The following is a 21,255-nucleotide window of genomic DNA, read 5'->3' as shown; positions in this document are numbered from 1 at the left end:
TTAGCATATCTGGGCTGAAATATGAATTCTTCACTTCTTGTCATTTTTAGTGGCTTACTCAGCCAGCAAAAGCTCCATAACTTTAAAAACCCAATGCCTTGAAACCACCACTGTTTACGAGTCAGCTGGGCAGTTCTGCTGACCTGGGCCAGGCTGATGTCAGCTAGGCTCACCCTACAATATAATGTAGTTGTTAATAACCAAGTGTGCTCCACTCAGTACACAGGTCATCTTGGGGGTGGGGTGGCGAGTACAGGTAGGTCTTATTCACTAGCTGTCAATAGCTGGCAGGGGTGGAGGCTAAGAGTGCTTGGACCATACAGGTATCCTACCCAGCAGGCTAGCCTTCAGCAGCAGCAGTGCTCTGACAGAAATGCAATCAGAAAAGTTCTCAGGAGCCTACGCTTGGTACTGGCACACTCTTACTTCCACCATATTCTTTTGTCCAAAGCAAGTTACAAGGCCAGCCCAGAGGAAGTAGGCTCCTCCCATGCCTTCTGCAGGCAAGGGCTGCCAATGTTGTGGATCCAGGGAGAGGGAGAGAATTGGGGTTAGTGTTGTAGCAAGCTATCACAAGAACCAAGGTCATTTAGAAATGTCAATATAATGTAGTTGTTAATAACCAATTTATATAGCTACCTGGGCAAGGTGGTTTTTTGAGAACTCCGTATATCAGTACATTTAATTTTCCAACAACTCTCCATAGCACAAGTACAAAATTGAGGTGGATAAATGCTAGATAAGTTGCACACGATCACACAGCTAGTAAGTTGCACAGCTTGTTGGTTCTGGAGTCCGTGCCCTCCAACACTACCCCATACTGCTTCTCTTGTAAGCATTTACTCTTACCTGAAATAGTGTCAGTTAGTCTATACCCCTGTAAATGGCACACTTGAGAGAAAATTATAGAAACTAAGCTCTTGTAATGGAGGCAGTGTTTTCAAACCATGAATGAGGAAAGTTAGCTCTTGCTATAGTATTATTTGAGATGCAGAAAATTCACTTTATTACTTAGTTCTAAATTAAAAAGGAATATGCTGTTGTTGTTTTTTTTAAAGAAGTTTTAACTAACAGGAAGATCAGGCATGCTACTTTTAAAGAAACACACATGAAACAAGGAGTTGCTTCCCACTGATGTCAAGATCATCCAGGAAGTAACATGGGCTGGAGGAAGGGCCTGAAGCTGAGTGTCTTCATCTCCCCAAGATCAGCTCTATCATTTCTCTCATAGTAATAAAAATCCGTACTCTAGATTTCTTACTGTGGCTTTATGAAGTGTAACCGTGGATGGAAGTGTATCAAGTGCTTTATGTGATTTCAAATTGCTACTTTTTATCTGAATCTTGTAAGTGTTTGGACAAAACTATTTTATGGTATTGTTTGACAGATATTTCTACAATAAAACAGTTACTGAGGCTGAAGTTTATGTCACTTTTGGAATAAGAGAAGACGTAAAAGATGATCAAAAGGAAATGATGCCAAAAGCAATGCAAAACACCAAGGTGAGATGCTGTGTTCACTCATACCTAAGGATGCCGTGAGAGCTGTGAGGTATTTCAAAACCCTCTGGTCCAATCCCTCGTTCAGCATAGGTGTGGAAGCTGAAGCTTAATACCCTCCATTGGCTTCTGGTTGCCCTTGAGATAAAGACCAGGGCATCATCCTCTTGCCAGCTGAACTTGTTCCATTTCTCCATTCCTTCCCCAAACATCAAAGATTATCCTTTCCAAAATGTCAATGTCAAGGGGGAATATTCCTTCCTTTTCATAATGGCTTATTTACTTATCTATCATTTTCAACATTAAACTCTTTGCAGGTCCAAATCATTCCCACCATATGACCGGAGACAACATATCTCCTTGCAAAGTGTAGATTTCTATAAATATTTGGGAGACTATTTGTTCATGGTTAAGGGCTAGTGATTGTTAGAACTGAGATTAGAGCCCTGGCCCCTTTTCCTCTCTTCAGTATTGTTTACATTATACCATGGGTGATAAGAGTTTATGTCATTTTACCTTACTTTTGCATACTCATGTATTTTTCATCAATTATTTATTCTCTGCTTTTTAAAAATCCTTATGTGTTTAGAATATAAGTTTAATGTCTTTAAAATGCAAAATTCTACCCTTGATGCTGAGATTTAAAGCTAAATCAGGGAAGGTGTGTAGCTGAGTCATAGACTAAGTTCTTAGTATGTGTGAGGCCCTGGGTCCAATCCTTAGCGTCCTTTAAAAAAAAAAGATAAAGTAAATAAAGCTAAACCATATAAAAATGCCCAGCTTCAAGTCAAAGTATTTTAGAATAAAAAATAAGGCAAAGTAATAAATATGACATGGCTTCACCTGATACCCCTTTACTTTGTGATATGTTTTATAGTTAGTGTTTAAAATTATAAATAGCCAAGTACAAATTAAATATAAATTCAACAAACTTTTGGCTAATGGCAGATGCAGCATGAGAGGCCTCTGAAGGTAGATTAGGACTCAGAGGTTGGAAGAAGTATCTGTGTTTCTAGTACCCAAAAGGCCTAATGTTCCCTGTCATCTTCCAGCCTCCTCCATATCTGTAGCTCTACACAGATGAAGCAGGAAGCAACTGCTGGGCCTAACTGTGGCCTCACTCATCTATTTTACTGACAATGCCAAAACAGTCATTCAACATTTGCCTTCAATTTAAGGCTAGTTAGTACAGATTGTTAAATTTTCCTTGTAAGTTATGTAAAATGACTTATATTTTCCCTTCTTAAAAAGTTGATAAATGGAACTGCTCGTGTCACGTTTGATTCTGAAACAGCAGTAAAAGAGCTGTCATATCACAGTCTACAAGAGTTAAACAACAAATACCTTTATATTGCTGTAACAGTCAAAGAGTCTACAGGTAAGTGTGTGTGTGTGTGTGTGTGTGTGTAAAACTTTCTCTTAGGAAGTATTTAGAGAGCATAAAAGTGGTAGAAATGATTTCTAGGGCTCCTTTACATTTTATTTTCATTTATAGTTAAATTTTATGTATTACTTTTTATTTCACTGAAGACTGGGATTAGAGAAGAGCTCTACCACTCTGTAGTAATTGGCAAGCCACTGGGACTCTAGGATCTCAATAACTGAAAAAGGATAATACTGCCGGGCTGATATCCAAAATGGCTCTGCAGGCCATCTAGCTTGAATATCGGGTACTCCGGTGTTTTCTCCTGGTGAGAATCAAAATCAACATGAGATTATGTGTGTAAAACTGTTTGATGCAATGCCTGTATATGTGAGTTATTCCTGTTACCACGTTCTGGACTCCTTATCTGTACAGTAAGGGGGTTGAACCTAATGCTTCCTAATGCCCTTTTAGATACCATCTGTGCAGGAAGGGAGTGAGAGAAAGAGTAAGTCTGTGGAATCCTAGAGACAATGTAGATACCCATACAGATCATTAGACTTCAAATATGCTAATACCACGCTTGCCATTTCTTTAGGTGGGTTTTTTGAAGAGGCAGAAGTACCTGGCATCAAATATGTTCTCTCTCCCTACAAACTAAACTTGATTGCTACTTCTTTTTTCTTGAAGCCTGGGATTCCATATTCTATCAAGGTAAGTGGGGCTGGGGAGAACCTGCTGAATATGCTTGTCTTTTTCTGTGTATAGAGGTAGGAAAGAGAAGGGCACTGGAGAGGCAAATCACAGAGGGACTCCTTGTCAGGTCAAACCCGCCTGTGGACACAGGTGTGGCACATTGCAGACCAGTGCAGCCTTGTGGGTGATTGACATTTAGGGTCATGCCATTATTTAGTAAGCCAGGCTTGCATTATGCATCTCCTCAATAAACACTGCATTACATTAGTGTAAATAAAACTGTCAATCCAAAATTCAAAAACACTAACATTTATACAACTACAATGCACCAATGAAAAGAATGGAAAAATACTAATATTTAAAATTATTTGGTGACAATGTTTATTATTTACAGTGGGCCACTGAATTTTAAGAGAGCAAGATTGACCAAACTCAAAGAATGCATTGGATGTGCTTATAGCTTCTTACATAACTACATAATATATCTTTATTTCTTAAAGAGCCTTAAGCTGAAGAGGTCATTCTTTGAAAATAGACCCCTTTCTCTCATCATTTGTTTCTGCTGTGTCTAAGTGCCTTTCTGTGGGCTTTTCTTTCTCTGCCATCTCTGTGCACAACCCTGTCTGGGCTCTCCTTTCTCTGTGTTGCGCTCCGTCCTTCCTATTTTGACACTTTTTGTCTCTGACTCTATTTCTTCTGTCTTTTTTGCTCCCTTCTTTGTCTTAAATTTTCTCTTTTTCCTCTACTCTTCCTTTATTAAATGCTGATAGTATGGAGTCAAAGCATCCTTTTAATTTTTTATTATATTTATTATCGTTAAATATATTATTAAAATAATGTTATGTATTATAATTATTAAATGGAAATTTTTATTTTGCCTTTAATTTAGAAAGCCTAGAGCATGATGTTTTAATTCTTTCTTTGAAAACCTATTACTTACTGTTAATAAAATCCTTGGGTATACAGTCAGCCCTCCATGTCATTGGTGTCTGTATATGTGGATTCCACCTGCAGATTGAACTGCATAGACTTTTTTCCTTATTATAATTCCCTACACAATTCAGCATGACAACTATTTACATGAGGTTTCAATTATACTAGATATTATAAGGAATCTAGAGATGACTTAAAGTATAAGTCTATTCTGCCAGAATTTTATAGGAACCTTGAACATCCTCCGAGAACCAATGTGTCTTGGATACAGAGGAACAACTATATTTAAAATGCATCACTTACAACTTATTTACAGTAGGCCACTGAATTTTAAGAGAGCAATATTGACCAAACTCAAAGCATACATTAGATGTGCTTATAGCTTCTTAGATAACTATACAATATGAGTATGTATATACCCATCATATACAGTGATATGTAACATATTAAAATATGAAATATTATGAGATTTAATATATATTTATGTAACATGTAAAAATAAAACAAAGATATCCTTAGTGAAATCACATATATATATATATATATATATGTGTGTGTGTGTGTGTGTGTGTATGTATATATCATATATAATCATAGATATGTGTGTGAGAATTAGAAGATAAGAAAGAAATGTATCCATTTATTGTTTCTCATACACAAAAATATTGTTCCCAGAAGCCATTGCTTCATTTTCTCCATTATTCAGTCCTAATATAATTAAAGAAATGCAAAGGTGGGTTACATAGATCTTGTCACATCTTTGTTGCCATAATGAAATGATGTTTGTATTCTGAGTCAGGTTGATATGTGGGGGAATCCATTCAAGATGATTAAACTAAATAGAATTTAACATTTCTATATGTCAAGAACACAATCTTACTGAATTAACAACCATAATGAATTTATGCATTGGTGGAGAGGAAGGAAAATGATTCAGACTTGTTGAGTTTTCAAAGACATGATAAGCTGTTGACATGGATGGAATTGTTCTGACAAACAGGTGCAGGTTAAGGATTCTCTGGACCAGTTGGTAGGCGGGGTCCCTGTAACCCTGAATGCACAAACCATCAATGAAAACCGAGAGATGGCTGACTTGGAACCACAGAAAAGCATCACAGGTCTCAATGATGGAGTAGCCTCCTTTGTGGTTAACCTCCCATCTGGAGTGACGGCACTGGAGTTTGATGTGAGCTGAATCTCTGGCTATATTTTCTAGGACAGTGTGTACTTTTGACTGTATGTTTTGGCAAAGTGTAGAGAACAGATGTGGCAGATTTTATACATGAGTCCAGTTAACAGTTCTACAATTTTGAAAACAAACCAAATGACTACGAGAGATAATCTTCTAACCCACTGAATGGTTCTTAAGGAAGATCAATCCACCCCCCCCCCCTTTTTTTTTTTGGTTTGGGAATTAACTATTTTCTCTTACACCAATAAAATTATATTAGAATCCAGAAATTTCAGAATAGGTATAGCAGTGGACATCAGTGGTAAGAATCCCCCTTCCACACACACACCCATTCTTTGTCTCTTTTCAGGGCCACACAAGGGTGAAATGTGAATGCCTCCTTTTTGTCTAATGCACAAACCACTCTACTTTAGGGACAATCATCTTCTCTCCCAGCAAATAATGTTTAGGTTCCCAGTCTCAACCCAGGTATAACTAACTACACAGATCAATGACTGCAGCATGCACAGATTCACTTGAGCCCTTACTGAATACTTAGGCATTGTGCTAAGAGATTTCTGAGGAACAAATTCATTTATCAGCAGTAAGAGTTGGAAAATATCATCTTTGCCATTTTGTGTCAGAGGAAAGGAGACTTCTACCTCTGTTTTGATCAAATAACTTGTCCAGAATTAATAAGTGGCAGCACCAGGATGCAAACCAATGTGTACCTGACCCCAGATCACAAGCTAGTAATCTTTCTGCTGTCTGAAGGCAGATTTTCCTGCCACGATATCATTTCTGTCCCACCTGTGTTTAGGAGCATTCCTCTGTATCATTACTTCACAAAGATGGTGTCTGTGATGTTCATTCATAACTTCTGCCCTCCAGTACTTGAGTTGGTGCTACCTCCCATCATTTTCCCTCTCTTCCCTCAGTCCCTGCCCTCCCATCCCCAGAAAGAGTAGTCCAGCTCACGTGGTATTTCAGGAAGGGAGCTGGTATTTGTTCCTGGAGCATCTTTCTCTCTTCATTTCACCAAACTTTTCCACCATGGCCCATAATCCCATCATTATTTACCATAGTCTTTACAAAATTACTTGAAACTGCAGCTGTACAAACATGGAGTACTAGAGGATTTTTTTTCCCCTTAGCATTTAGAATTGTGAAATTTAGAAATTGAAAAAGTAAAGAATTTAAAAGACGTTTTACAAAAAGCTTGACACACAGTTCATGTGTCTTTTTGAAATTTTCCTTTTCAGGTCAAAACTGATGCTTCAGATCTTCCAGAAGAAAATCAGGCCAGCATAGATTACCGAGCAATAGCATACTCATCTCCCAGCCAGAGTTACCTTTATATTGATTGGACTGGAAACTATAAGCCTCTGCTAGTAGGAGAATATCTGAACATTACTGTTACATCCAAAAGTCCGTATATTGACAAAATAACTCAGTATAATTACTTGGTAAGTACATTAATGATAGACTTTCATCTTATTTTCCCATCCTGAACATTTTGTTCTTTGGTTTATAGAGAAACATTAGAATGATGCTTTGCATTTATAAATACAAACCATTTTCATGAACAGTTAAAGGGATCTTTGAAGACATTTTGACTTTACATGATATTTTTTAACCCTAACCTCCAATATACAATATAATCTATGTTTAAAAATCTGAATCCCCAAATAAGATACATTTAACTTATTATTTTGGTGGTACTGAAGATTGAACCTGGGGCCCACATATGCTACGCAAGTACACTACCACCAAGCTACATCCCTAACCTCTTTTAACATATTTATTTTGAGAAAAGATATTGCTAAGTTGCCCATGCTGACCTCAAACTTGTGATCCTCCTGCCTTAGCCCCTTGAGTATCTGTAATTATAGGCATTCATGGCCAGGGCAAGTGCATCTATTTGTTTTCTTCTTTTTTCCTGGTACTAGAGATTGAACCCAGAGCACTCCACACCTGAGCTACATCCTCAAGTCCTTTTTATTTTTTATTTTGAGACAGGATCTTGCTGAATTCCTCTCTAATTTCTAGATATGTCATTTTGAACTAAAATCAGTCTGACTTTTACTTAGTTTCTAAGCCTCAGATTCTCCAGTGGGGGTACTATGCCTCTCTTCTCTACTGTAAGAACTGGAACATACACATATGTCAAATTTTTTCTTCAAGCTCCATCCTGATGCACAGGTTTTGTTTTTATACTTATTTTCACTGCCACTGTTTATTTTTAGATTTTATCCAGGGGCAAAATTGTACACTTTGGCACAAGAGAGAAGGTTATAGATTCTTCTTATCAAAGTATAAACATCCCAGTGACTCAGAACATGGTTCCTTCAGCTCAACTTCTGGTCTATTACATCGTCATTGGAGAGCAGACTGCAGAATTAGTGTCCGACTCAGTCTGCCTAAATGTCGAAGAGAAGTGTGACAGTCAGCTCCAGGTGAGACACAAATTATATGTCACAACTGGATTTTCTTCTGAAGGAAGGAGGCTGTGAAAGTGGCTGCCTCTGAACAGTTCTGTCACATACAAATGTTTTTTTCTTTTTCCCATGACCTAGGTTCATTCGCCTCTAGATGCAGATGCATATTCTCCAGGCCAAACTATATGTATTAATTTGGCAACTGAGTCAGAGTCATGGGTGGCAGTCACAGCAGTGGACAGTGCTGTGTATGGAGTCCAAGGAAGAGCCAGAAAGCCCATAGAAAGGGTTAAGTTGTGCTGTTCTGGGGTCACTGTAAGAAGTGTGGCTCAGTGCAGTCTTCAGCAGGGTGGCCACCAGGACAGGTTGGGGGAAAGTTTGGGCAACACGGCCTGCTTCTCCACAAGGTCCTCAGCACAGTGGGTCTTAGGAAGGTCAACCACTGTCAGCTAATATTTAAGCACAAATCAGTGCTTTTTTGCTTTCCAAATAGAGATCCAAGCACTTTAAAAACACACGATCATGGTAGCAATTGTATTTATGGGGCAAAAGCACCCTCAACTCAGAGAGCTGGAGGATTTAGGGTAGCATGTGGTGGTGGGGACAGAAGCAGCACAAGAGAAGCCTGGACACAAAATCTTTGGGTTGGTTTATTTAACTCAATAAATCTTTGGCGCAGAAGAATTTGACAATGACTCAATTCCCTAAGTTCCCGTTTATTTCCACTACACTCAGCTATTATTGTCTTGGCTTGGGTTTGCTTGAACAAGGGAAGAACAAACTAAGAAACAGCAAAGTTAAAACTACTCACAGAGGAGAGGACATTTGAAGTCAAAATTAAAACTGATTTAGAACAGTCCTTCCTCACTTAGAACCTAGAGCCTTCTCTTGGAAACATAAGAGGGTATGTTCTTTTTCTATTTAGCAACTAAAAATTCATTTGTTGATTTGCTCCTTCATGATTTCACCTATTCATTCATTTGTTTTAGACATTGATTGCAGCATGTATTCTATGTACAAAACACCTTGGGTCAATTTCTAAGAATCTTCAGTCCTGGGTGAATTTTGAATAGGCATGTATTTATAATTATAAAATCACAAAACTGAGGCATGGAGATGGGAGATTTTGTCCTGGATAAACCTGTGCCCTGTGCATCTCACAGGTTGCGCTAACCACTCAATGGCTAGTACCTTTAGTTCTTCACACACCTGAAGAAGCTCATCCTTTTGCCTTTCTGGACAGGCGTTCCAAGCTCTAGAGAAGAGTGACCTGGGCTGTGGGGCCGGTGGTGGCCGAGACAATGCAGATGTGTTTCATTTGGCTGGACTCACCTTCCTCACCAATGCGAATGCAGAGGACTCCCAAGACTATGGTAAAGCCTGCGTTTATCACTGAGATTGACTTTGATCATTTGCTTCCCAACTCTCCTTTTTGTCCCTTTTCCAGAATATTCCCCACAATGATCTTAGAATGCTGTGACTACATAACTCCCCTGTATAAGGTGTTCCAGCGGCCTTCAAGATAAAGAACAAGTTCTTTAGAATAGTACTCAACACCTTCTGTGATCTTCTCCCGGATCTTCCAACAATTTCTCGTCCTGCTGTTCCTGCCTGTCTACACAGCACCAGGTGTAGCTCTGATCTGCTGCTGTGCTCTTCATACCTTCGGGCCTTTACTCACAGGAACTGCTTTCCCCTTTATTAGCCTGGAGAAGCAAGTAGAAGAATCCTCTCCTCTGGGGGGCCTCTTCCCCACACAGAATTGATCACTTCCTTATGCTTTAATAGGAGGGTCTTGTAGGACCAGGTCTACTTATAACATGACAGCACTGGGTCATTCATATCCTCACACTCAGTTATAGTCCTGTCTCACCCACAGCCATGTGGGCTCTTCACGGGCAGCGACCACATCTTAATCACTGTCCTTTGGTTTTAGAATGGTTCATAATTACTCTTGGTACTCTAGTATTCATATTTGTATTTGTAATAATATAGCTCAAAGAAAAAACAAGAAAAAATAAATTAGTCAACAAATCTTTGTTTACTCTAAATGCTTAGATAGTTCTCTATAATCTGGGGTCAAAAAGTTTACAGGATTCAAAACCTAATTCAGATTTAAAAAAAAAAAATCAAACTATAGATCATGAGCTCCACTATGCTGAAACAAGTCCTATTAAGATGTGTACTTCCCCAATCTTTTTTTTTTTGTGTGTGTGTGTGTTGGTGCTGGGGTTTGAACCATGGGCCTTGTGCATGTGATGCAAGCACTCATATAACTGAGCTGTATCTCCAGCCCTATGATTTCATCTCACTCCAGTCAGAATGGCAATTATCCAGAATCCAACAATAAGTGCTGATGAGGATGTAGGGGAAAAAGGCACCCTCATACACTGCTGGTGGGACTCCAAATTGGCGCAAACAATCTGGAAAGTAGTATGGAGCTTCCTTAAAAATCTTGGAGCCACCATTCGATACAGCTATCCTACTCTTTGGTCTATACCCAAAAGACTTAAAATCAGCATACTATAGTGACACAGCCACATCAATGTTCGCAGCAGCTCAATTCACAATAGCTAAACTGTGAAACCAACCTAGATGCCCTTCAACAGATGAATGGATGAAGAAACTGTGGTATATATACACAATGGACTATTACTCAGCATTAAAAGAGAATAAAATCATGGCATCTACAGCTAAATGGATGGAACTGGAGAATATCATGCTAAGTGAAGTAAGCCAATCCCAAAAAACAAAAGGCTGGATGTTCTCTCTGATAAGTGGACACTGATTTATAATGGGTGGGGGGCATGGGGAGAATGAGGAACTTTCATTGGGCAAAGGGGAGGGAGGGGTGGGAAGAGGACATGGGGTCAGGATAGATGGTGGAATGAGATGGATATCATTACCCTAGGTACATGTATGACTGCACATATGGTGAGATGCTACAGCTACATTGTGTACAACCAGAGAAATGAAAAGTTTTGCTGTAATTGTGTACAATGAATCAAAATGCATTCTGCTGTCATGTATAACAAATTAGAACAAATTTTAAAAATAAAATAAAAAGATGTGTAGTTTCCAATGCTTAATCAGAAGCAGGCTTTCAAAACCGGTTTCTCAAGTGAATGACTTGTGAATATTTTAAATACTTAGTTTCATGCAATTTTTTTAATAGATTTTTAACTCCCCCTGCTTCTCCTTGTCTCTATCTTTTGCTTTTGTTTTAAGTGAAACTGGTAGAGAAATTCTTAGGCCACGAAAATGTCTACAACAGAAAATACAGGAACTAGGTACTTTAAAAGTTTCATGTGATTATAAAAAGGTTATGATCATATTGGCGATAATTGAATGATATGAATGTTTTAAATAGTTCCATGCAACTTTTTTTTTTTATCAAGCCCCCTTTCTCTTTGTCTCTATCTTTTGTTTTTGTTTTAAATAGATGAACCTGGCAAAGAAATTAAGCTAAGTTCATCAGGAAATCTGCAACAGAGAATAAATGAACAAGGTACTCTAAGAGTTTCATGTAGTTGTAGAACATTTCTACATCATTTGAAATGATGATATGATCATTAAAAACTGGAGAAAATGAAATATTATGTAATTTTACTTAAATAAAATGGGTGGAAAGAAAGATATATATGGATGTCTAGCTCACCTCCCTCAGAAAGATTAATCCAAATAAATCTAGTAGTTCATTTTCTATAATCTTAATATGAGGAGAACAGGTCTATATCAGATCTATCTCTAAAATGTAAATTATTAATTTGAATTTATCACAAATATTTTCTCTCTACAAGCTCCATCTAACAATTAAAATATTTTTCCATTTTATTCTGACAAAATCCATGATTTGAGGGGCTGGGGTTGTGGCTCAATGGTAGAGCACTTGCCTCACATGCATGAGGCACTGGGTTCGATCCTCAGCACCACATAAAAATAAAATAAAGATATTGTGTTCATCTACAAATACAAATATATTTTTTTAAATCCATGATTTGATTAACTTTGGAATATATGTAAAAATATATTTCTTCCATTTCATATATTTAATAGCTAATAACATTCTGGATTATTCTTTGGAAATAAGTCCAGTGGGAATTATTTAAATAGTAATATGATAATCAGTCATGTTAAGTAGAAAGAACATCAATCTGGAATCTGTAGCCTGAGTTCAACTAGTTGTCATTCTTATAGTAATATAATGACTTCTTCCATTTGCATATGAGTTATTATACTTCATTTTTTTTGAGGGGGGATTACTGGGTATTGAACTCAAGGCTGATTTACCACTGAGCCATATCCCCAATCCTTTTAAAAAAATTTGAGACAGAGTTAAGTTGCTGAGGCTGGCCTTGAAATTGACATCCTCCTGCCTCAGCCTCCTGGGTTGCTGGGACTACAGGCTTGTGTTAGTTTGTCTTAGTTACAGTAATTCTAGCTTTCAGTAATTCTCTGTTTTAATGATATGATAGTTGAGAAGTTGATTGAACACTTACAGTGAAGGATGATGGCACTAGTAGACATCTACAAACCATATCCTATAAGGAATATTTGAAAAAGAAGGCTATTTAGCTTATGGAAAATAATTCTTATATAATAACAATATATACTTTCAAATATTTAAAGGCTTCTTAGATATTTAACTTATACTCAAATGCTGCTGAAGCCAAAGTTCCAGGTTTGAAAGTTTATAGTTAACTTGGTTGCAGGAAGCCCTTTAACCATTTAGTGTGAATTGGGATGGACCACCTGGTGGGGTCACATTCTCCCTAATCCTACTGTAGTTCCAAGGACACACTGGAACTATGGCTCCTGTGGATAAGGGGAGCATTTGGTAGTAGAAACTGAGTATTTCTTGAGATTCCTTCTAAACCTGAGATGCTGACTCAGCCTGATCAAGGGCACTTACATTATTACCCTTTTAGCTGCTAAATACAAACATCCAGTGCCAAGGAAGTGTTGCTGTGATGGAGCCCACCGTAATGATGAAGAAACCTGCGAGCAGCGGGCCACACGGATCACCAGAGGTCCAGCCTGCATCAGAGCTTTCAAAGAATGTTGTATCATCGCAAACCAGTACCGAGCTAACACCTCACATAAAGAGATCCTTTTGCTTGGGAAGAGTAAGTATGGCATTTTCTATAAGAATTCTGTCTAATATGGGGAATTTTGTGTAATATTATACTGCCAAGAGAGACAGTTTTCACACTGTAGTTTAAATAGAAACAATAGCGCCTAAATACCCACAGAAAATCTGTTATAATTTTGGGGAATTTGAAGAGATGTAGCACAGAGCAGAGTACACTAGTTCAGAACCAAGACTCAGTGAATGACTATACTCTGTGAGCCCCAAGCAGGAAGCTTGGACCAAATATCTGAGTATGTCTTTGAGTTCTAACATTCTGTGATGCTGTGGCATTACCATCATTGAAAATTCTGTTTATACCTACACTGTCCAAATATAGCAAAAAGCTCTAAATCTAGCATAAGGAGAAGTGTGCTTATAAAAGTTAAAATCTTATTTCGGTTTCTTCCACAATAAACATTTTCAGAATTTATAGAACACTCAATGTGGTTTTAGAATTTTTCAGACTTTGTTTTCCTATAATTTTGTTTACTAGGTATTAATTTGATCTCATGGGGCCTTAGTATATAATTCTAATTTCTCTTCCATATTACACAGTCCTTTGCATATTTGAGAGCATTTATCAAAGCTCACTGAGTTTCCTTTTCTCCAGCCTGAGCACCCCTTTGCTTTGTCATTCTTCCTGTAACTTTGTCCCAAGACATTGGAAGCCTCTCTATAAGCTTTTTTCTCAAATTACGCCATTTAGATCGTCTAAATCTTTCTGTTTCAATATCTTTTTCTCTGTTTCAACCATAAAGTCAAATTGTGTAAACTTTAGTTATTACAGATATGCATAAAGGTATATTTGAAATGTTCAATAATTTTCCTCAGAAATAACTGCTTTCATGAGTTTGGTTTATATTCTGCCACCCCTTTCCACCCCAAATATCCTTACACTATTGTGCATTTATGTATATAGGATAATACTTTATTTACTGTTTAACAACTTGCTTTTTTTTCATATAGTAAAATGTATCTGACATCCTTCCAAGTCAGCCCATATAACCCGACCTCATTTTATTAATAGCAATATACTATGCCACAGCATGGTCGTTCCCTGAGGGGCTTTTTAGTCATTTGGAGTTTTTACTCATATGAATAATGGTGTAGTGAGCATCACTGTTACATAGGTACATGTACATATACACATACAAGCATACATATATGATCTTTACATATTCTTGCAAGCATTTCTACAGAATATATTATTGGAAATGAGATCTCTGAGACATAGGAGCTCTATGTTTAAAATTTGGATATTTTTGCCAAATTGCCTTCTAAAACTTTTTGCCAATGTACACTCTCACCAACAATGTTGTTGATATATATATATATATACATACATACATACACACACACACATAAACAAACACTGGGAACAGTCTCACCATGGCACCATCTTTCCCCATTGTGCTGGATACCTACCTCACATACTGCATCCACAGAGAGCACTGGTTTTTCTGACAGCCATATCACACAGTTCACAGTCAACTACAGTCTGTAAAGACTTTTGCACATATTAAACGGCAAATTTCCCCTTTTTTTATGGTTGGGAAGTTGTATTTCTTAGAGCCAAAGGTAAAGCATTCTTTACCTTATGAGAACATAGTCAAAGCAGTATAAACACAGACTTACCAATTCATTTTTTGTGTGCTTAGATCAAATTCTAGCTCCTCAAGGATTGTATCACATGATCCCCTCTTTTAATAATTTAACTTATTTTGATTTTGAATTCCCTTAAATAATTTTGTTTGTTCTTAAGCTCTTCAGTTTATAGCATCTTCCTTTCCAAGTCTCTTTCTGACTTTTCTGTCAATAAAAATGTAATTGTTTATACATCATTATATTTCCTTCTTTTAATAAGTAAAGAACATTTCTAAAATAAAACAATGCAAAAGAAGTCTAGGAATAGTGCAGTTCCACTTGGAAAATTACATACCATGACTTTGGGAGAAAAGACCACATGGAACTGGTCTATACTAGGAGGCAAGAAGGCATTGTTATTTGTATTTGGATGACATTTTAAAAAGATAATACTTTATTTCCAAGTATTTAATTTGTTTTATTATATTGATAAATGGGGTTTTCCTCCAATCCCCTTTAAAATACATCGTTTTATTTGTTGTAAGTAATTACATTTACAAGGATACAGTGAACACGTTTACATACTATATTATCTTAAAATCCTTCAAGAGCTTCCTGTTACTCTTAGAAGATCCAAAAAGCTTTCATAAAGGGCTGGGGTTATAGCTCAGTGACAGAGTACTTACCTAGTATAAATGAGGCCCTGAGTTTTTCTCCAGCAATGCAAACAAATAAACAAATCAAAAAGCTTCCATAAGAGTTCTCATGGGATCTTCATGATTTGGTCCCAATCTCCCTCTTGAGCCTTATCTTTAAGCATATCTCTGCAGCTTTCCTGAAATGACTTTGTTCTTTATACTGACAATACCTCTTGCCCCTGAAGGCTTATTCACACCCTGTGTCTGGACCTGCCTGTCTTCCTCCATTTCCTTTAGGTCTCTTCTGCATCCTTTAGGTCTTGAGCTTTACAAACCTTTTGGAGAAACCTGCCTGACCCTCTCCTCTACCCAGGTTAGATGATTCTCAGGGAGGCTCCCATGCTACCCTGAACTTATGCTTTGGCCTTTGTCACACAGGGAGTTAGTTGTAACATGTGATCACTATCCTGTCTGCCTGCCTCCTAAAGCTTCAGGAGACCAAAAACTCTGTCTACCTGGTCTCCACTGGGTCCTAAGAGCCCATCACATTAAAGGCTCCTAATTACAGTCTGAAGTCATGAATGAGCCATAAGTGGTTGAAACATTTCTTCCAACAGTATATTTATATGATGACTTTGCTTTACATTATTTAAATTTTTAATGATTCCAAAACAAACTTTAGAAAAACAAATGTAGAGTTGTGTGTGTGTGTGTGTGGGGGGTGTCTTAACTAACAAAAATTTGCTATGTTTCTGAAGTATTGGAGCAAACCATATGAAACTGATGTTTTTTGTAGGTTGAAAGTGAACTAACATCAATTCCAAGTGGTTGAACATACCAGCTTGTTACCCAATACTTTAAAATGGTGATTTCATATCTTCCTCTTTTTCCTCAAACCTTCCATATTTCTTTGAGTCTCTTTCTGAGCTGAAGACCTCACATTTTATTGAGAAAAACAGACCCTATCCATGGGAAAACTCTTATTTTCCCATCACCAAAGGAACAAAACTACCCATGATGTGCACATATTCTCTCCTTTCTGAAGGAGAAAGTGTTCCCTCCTCTTTCTCTAATCCCACCCTCTGATATTTTCAAGGACAAAAACAATTGAGGCATGATTTGTTCTTCACTCTGCTGTTGGGTATTTAATTTCTTTCTTTATTTGACTACTGGTTTGAGGTTAACAACTTGTTGTTTCTGCCCATTTCCTGGTGTAGAAACTGAGAAACTGATGTGATTCCATTTTTGAGAAACCAGCTTCTACCTCAAGGCCTGTCCTAAGGAAGGAGGCGTGACCTTTGTCCTGAGAAAAACCACAGAGCACTCCTAAGCACAAACCCACCCTGCTGAGTTGTTTGTCTGCAAATAACAGGAGAGATCTGTGGCACCAGGTGTCCCTGACTCAGTTAGGCTAGGTGAAGACCCATAGCAACCCCCTAGCAACCACCAATCAGCATGAGACAGGGAAAATACCTGGGATGCCACATGACCCCCCAGCAGTTTATGGTGGTTGATTACATGTTGGGAAACCATGTAGTTTAGCATGTACACCCCTCGTGGCCTAAACCAATCAATTCAAAGGAATCCCCCTCTTGTACTAACCAATTACCCCTACCCAACTTGTTCCCACCATTGAATGTGCTAATAAATGTTAAAAGTTTTTGTTTGACTTTCCTGCGGTATGGAATGATTTGCTGTGTGATGCTGTGACGCATAGAGTATCCCCCAAAAACCTATAAAATCTCACTGGACAAAGGACCGGGACTCACTCCCTGGGACGGCTGCGTTGGGAACAGTTGTGAGTCTAGGCTCAAGCTTGCAATAAAGACTCTTGTGTGCTTGCATCGGATTCGGCTCCTGGAGGTCTATTGGGGTCCCACGAATCTGGCATTACAAAACTACTGGTGAATTTTCAGATTTTTAAAAAGTTCATGTGGAATTAAGTATCATTTTTAAGCAGATGACTATCAAATTTATTCAGGTTGAGTCTCACCCAAAATTCTTGAAACCAGAAATATTTCAGATTTTGGATTTTTAAGACTTTCCAATATTTGCAATTACATAATGAGTTATCTTGGATGTTGGACCCAAGTCTAAACACAAAATTCATTTATATTTTATATACATGTTATATACAAAATAGTCTGAAAGGAATTTTATACAGATTTTAGAGCTAAACATTTCAGATTTTCAGACTATGTATGCAAAATACATCCCTTTTCTCTTTGTCTCTATCTTTTGTCTTTGTTTTAAATGAATGAACCTCAAACTCCAGACTCATATTTCTAACTCTGTACTTGGTTGTCTCACAGATAATTCAAACTCAACATGTCCTAAAGATAACTCTGAATTCTCCCTGTTTTCTAAATGATATCACCACCTAGCCAATTAAGCCAGAAGCCTGAGAATTACCCACTCCATTAGAGAGTGCTGCTGATTCTACCTTCAAAAGTGATCCATCTATTTTTTATTTCTATGGTCTAAGCACAGGCCACCCACACTTCTAGCCTGCATGACTGTCATAGCTCTTCCTAACATACCCCTCCATCTCCTCTTTGCCCTGCTCCAAGTCATTCTCCAACCTGCATCCAAAATGATCTCCTTAATATAGAGCTTGTTCCTGGCCCATCCCTGCTTAAAACTTGCCCATGGTTTTTTCCTGCAGCTAGAATAAAATCCAAACCACAAGGCCCTGTTCCATCTCGAACCTTCCCCTTCTCTCCAAACTTTTTCTTGCACTCTTCCAGTCATACTGATCTTTCAGTTGCTTGACCCCACTAGGGTCTTTATAACCTCAGAGAACCAGCTTCTCCCTCTCCCTGAGTGCCATTCCTCACATGGCTGGCCTCTCCTCCCCTTGCCTTCAGCTTCCATGTCACTGCCTCAAGAGCCACTCCTTTACACCACTCTGCACCACAACAGGGCTCCCCTCTGTTGCTTTACCTGGGTTTAACTGCTTTTTGTCTGTTCCACAAAACCATAAGCTGCATGAAGGCCAGCACCAAGTGTCTTGCTCACCATTGTATCCTTAGCGTCAAGTGCAGTGCCTGGTGCACTGAATATGCTCAATTAACTTAGATGATTTATGGTGGCATCTCTGCAAATGTAATGTCATCAGAAAGTTTATAATACATTTTTTTCTAGATAAGTTCTGAAAACAAATTCTTTCCTCATTCAAATTCAGTTTTTTAAACTGTCATCTTACCTAAACTGAATCTCTCAAAAGCCTCCTCCCTGTCCTGAGTGGTTACTGGCTGACCTTCCAAACTTTCCAGCTAACACAGGTAGAAAATGGTAAACTGGAGGTAGTGAGGAAGGGTCACGACTGGGTTTTCAACTAATATCAGAGAAGTCAAATCTTGAAGTGGTTTCAACTTGCTGACATCCTGAAGCTGAAATGACATAACAGAACTATTGGTATATTTTACTGTAAAAATAATAAACTACCGAAGGGAAATAACAAATAAAGGAAATTTCTCTTAACATGGCAAAAAACCTGTTCATGGAACCCAGGGCTCAAAAGTAGTAGTGTGAAGAGAACAGAAAGGGAGAAGTAAGCGTTCAGCTGATCAGGACAGTGCTGGGGATTTCCGTATGCCATTCCATTTGTCACTCCTCACAATGACCTATGATGGAAATATCATCTTCACTTAGCAGATGAAGAAAGTGAGATTCAAAAAAGTCAGGTGACTTGCCTAAAGCTCAGAGCCTAAGTGAATGCAACAGGATTTGAATTCAAGTCTACATTACATTAAATGTTTTATCTTTTCATGATACTGATTGAACAAATTGAAAAATGGATATAAAAAGGATTTTATTAATCTTCAGATAATTGAGCTGTAATTTAGGGCTAAAAGGCATAGGTTTTGAAGTACAATTCTCATGTTTATTCAAAGAGAAAAGGGTTGGGAAAAAAACTACTCCAAATACCTAATACAGAGACATGTTTTCTCTCCTAAGTGAATGTGCATCACTATTAATAATGCCTATGTCAAATATAAGCTGGAATGAGACCATTATGTAAAATCAGAAATAATAAATATTGATCAAATGCTACTCCTGTTCTCAGGATTGATTGTTACTACCTAAGGATTAACTACTTTGCTGTATATTTATGGCAAATTTAGATTCATGGCTTCCTCTTCCTTTATCCCATAAGATCCAAGACCTCAAATTGATACTCTACAGCATGGTGTGGGCATTGGCTCTGAGACTCTTGGAGAGACTTCCACTCTCACACTGTCAGAGTGGAATGGTAAGAGAGTCACATTACCAGATTTTTATGAAGATGAAATAAAGAAGCATAGATATTGTTAATATCACAGTATTAAACAAATGTTGCTTATTATTTTTGGCCTCTACGGATGAAAGTTTAAGGAACACAGCCTTAGTATTTAGTATTTAAAAGTTTTTAAAGCATTTCACAGATAACATTTCCTCTAAGCCCTATAATACTCCTATAAAAGAAGCAGTACATGATTATTTTCTCCAATCAACACAGTGAATTTTAGAGGGATTAAGGGGTTCTCTAAGGTCACATAAGGAAAGTCTAGGCTGATACTTGAAGTCACTTCTTTAATTTTCTATTTTATGACTGATGTTCTTTAAATTCTAGCATGACCTTTTCAATCTTAAAAAGAACTTAAATAATATTTTTACTTAGAAAATGCTTATTGAACAGCTAACTTATAAATAGATGCCAGAGAAAAGTACACATCATTATCTAATTATGAGAACTAGGACAACAAAATTGTTCTACTATAAAAAGCTAGTGAACTTCCTCTAACACTTAATGGCATAATCAAGATTAACTGCTATATGTGATATAGTTACTATAAGGTTATATAGTCAGAACAAAAGAACTCTTCTAGGCATTCAATAATCTGAATTCTGGTACAAGCTGTGTGGATAAGTAACTTAACCTCTCTGAATGTTTACTTGTAAAATGGGAATGGAATGAAATGATAAATGGGAAAATGCTAAGAGATCAACTCTTAGTTATTGTGGAGCCTATGCAAAATGTGAACTTACTGTATTTAATTACTCTAGAGCATTCTACATTATATTTGAATTTGTATTTTGGTCAATAGAAAAAGTAGAAATATCATTCTTAAAAATCTTAGGTTTTTTAAATCTTTTTTCAATGAACCTTAAAATTTGGGAAAAAATTTCACTACTTTGAATAACTTACTGATCATATCTTGTTGCCTTTCAGATTGAAGACTTGCAAAAATTTCAACTTCTTCCTAGCCATACTGGAATATGCTCAATTTCATTTTCTGCGAGGTTTAGCTTTTGTACATTTCACATATATTCTATGCCTTCTATTTTGCTGGAAACCAAAGGACAAAAATCAAACTTAAATATATAATAATAAAGTTCCTTCCTTATAATTTTGGAATAAATACCCTTGGTTCTATATGGAGTTTGTTTTCATAATTGTGATTTATCAAACCTTGTGATAAATGAGAAAGAAGTAGCTAAAAACAAATTTACCAGAGCATCTAAACTGCCACCTATGCCTGGTAATTATACTCATCTGACTTTCAAATCTCAAGACCTGTAACAGAGGACAGAGGAGTGTGTCCATGCCAGTCCCACTGACCACTGCAAGGAGAATTAGCAGCCAGCCAGGGTAGAGCTGGAAAACTCCACAGCACACACTGTGCTACGTGCTATAATATAAATTAATAATATAATATGACCATAGTTATACACGGGGCCACTGCCAAAAGGTAATTGTGCAGAGGGATATCGAGCCCCTAAAATGATGCTGTGCTTATGAACATAAATATTTTTATA

General features: G+C 37.5%; 1 protein-coding gene across 1 annotated transcript in view; it reads left to right on the top strand.

Annotated features, from left to right (window-relative positions):
* LOC114092549 (complement C5-like) overlaps nucleotides 1–20,673 on the top strand; it is a 46,308-nt gene extending 25,635 nt beyond the window's left edge. Inside the window, exons 8-19 of the mRNA XM_071600407.1 lie at nucleotides 1,388–1,502; nucleotides 2,751–2,877; nucleotides 3,461–3,576; nucleotides 5,492–5,677; nucleotides 6,925–7,128; nucleotides 7,909–8,118; nucleotides 8,239–8,388; nucleotides 9,344–9,473; nucleotides 11,543–11,608; nucleotides 13,029–13,226; nucleotides 19,613–19,708; nucleotides 20,669–20,673. Of these exons, the coding sequence (XP_071456508.1) occupies nucleotides 1,388–1,502; nucleotides 2,751–2,877; nucleotides 3,461–3,576; nucleotides 5,492–5,677; nucleotides 6,925–7,128; nucleotides 7,909–8,118; nucleotides 8,239–8,388; nucleotides 9,344–9,473; nucleotides 11,543–11,608; nucleotides 13,029–13,226; nucleotides 19,613–19,708; nucleotides 20,669–20,673 (1,603 nt within the window). The remainder of the gene's footprint in view (nucleotides 1–1,387; nucleotides 1,503–2,750; nucleotides 2,878–3,460; nucleotides 3,577–5,491; nucleotides 5,678–6,924; nucleotides 7,129–7,908; nucleotides 8,119–8,238; nucleotides 8,389–9,343; nucleotides 9,474–11,542; nucleotides 11,609–13,028; nucleotides 13,227–19,612; nucleotides 19,709–20,668) is intronic.
* Nucleotides 20,674–21,255: the final 582 nt, after the last annotated feature.

The sequence above is a fragment of the Marmota flaviventris genome, chromosome 13 (assembly GCF_047511675.1).
Source record: "Marmota flaviventris isolate mMarFla1 chromosome 13, mMarFla1.hap1, whole genome shotgun sequence".
NCBI classification, from domain to species: Eukaryota; Metazoa; Chordata; class Mammalia; order Rodentia; family Sciuridae; genus Marmota; species Marmota flaviventris.
The sequence above is the reverse complement of the archived record's forward strand: the minus strand, read 5'-3'. Positions and strand labels throughout refer to the sequence as shown.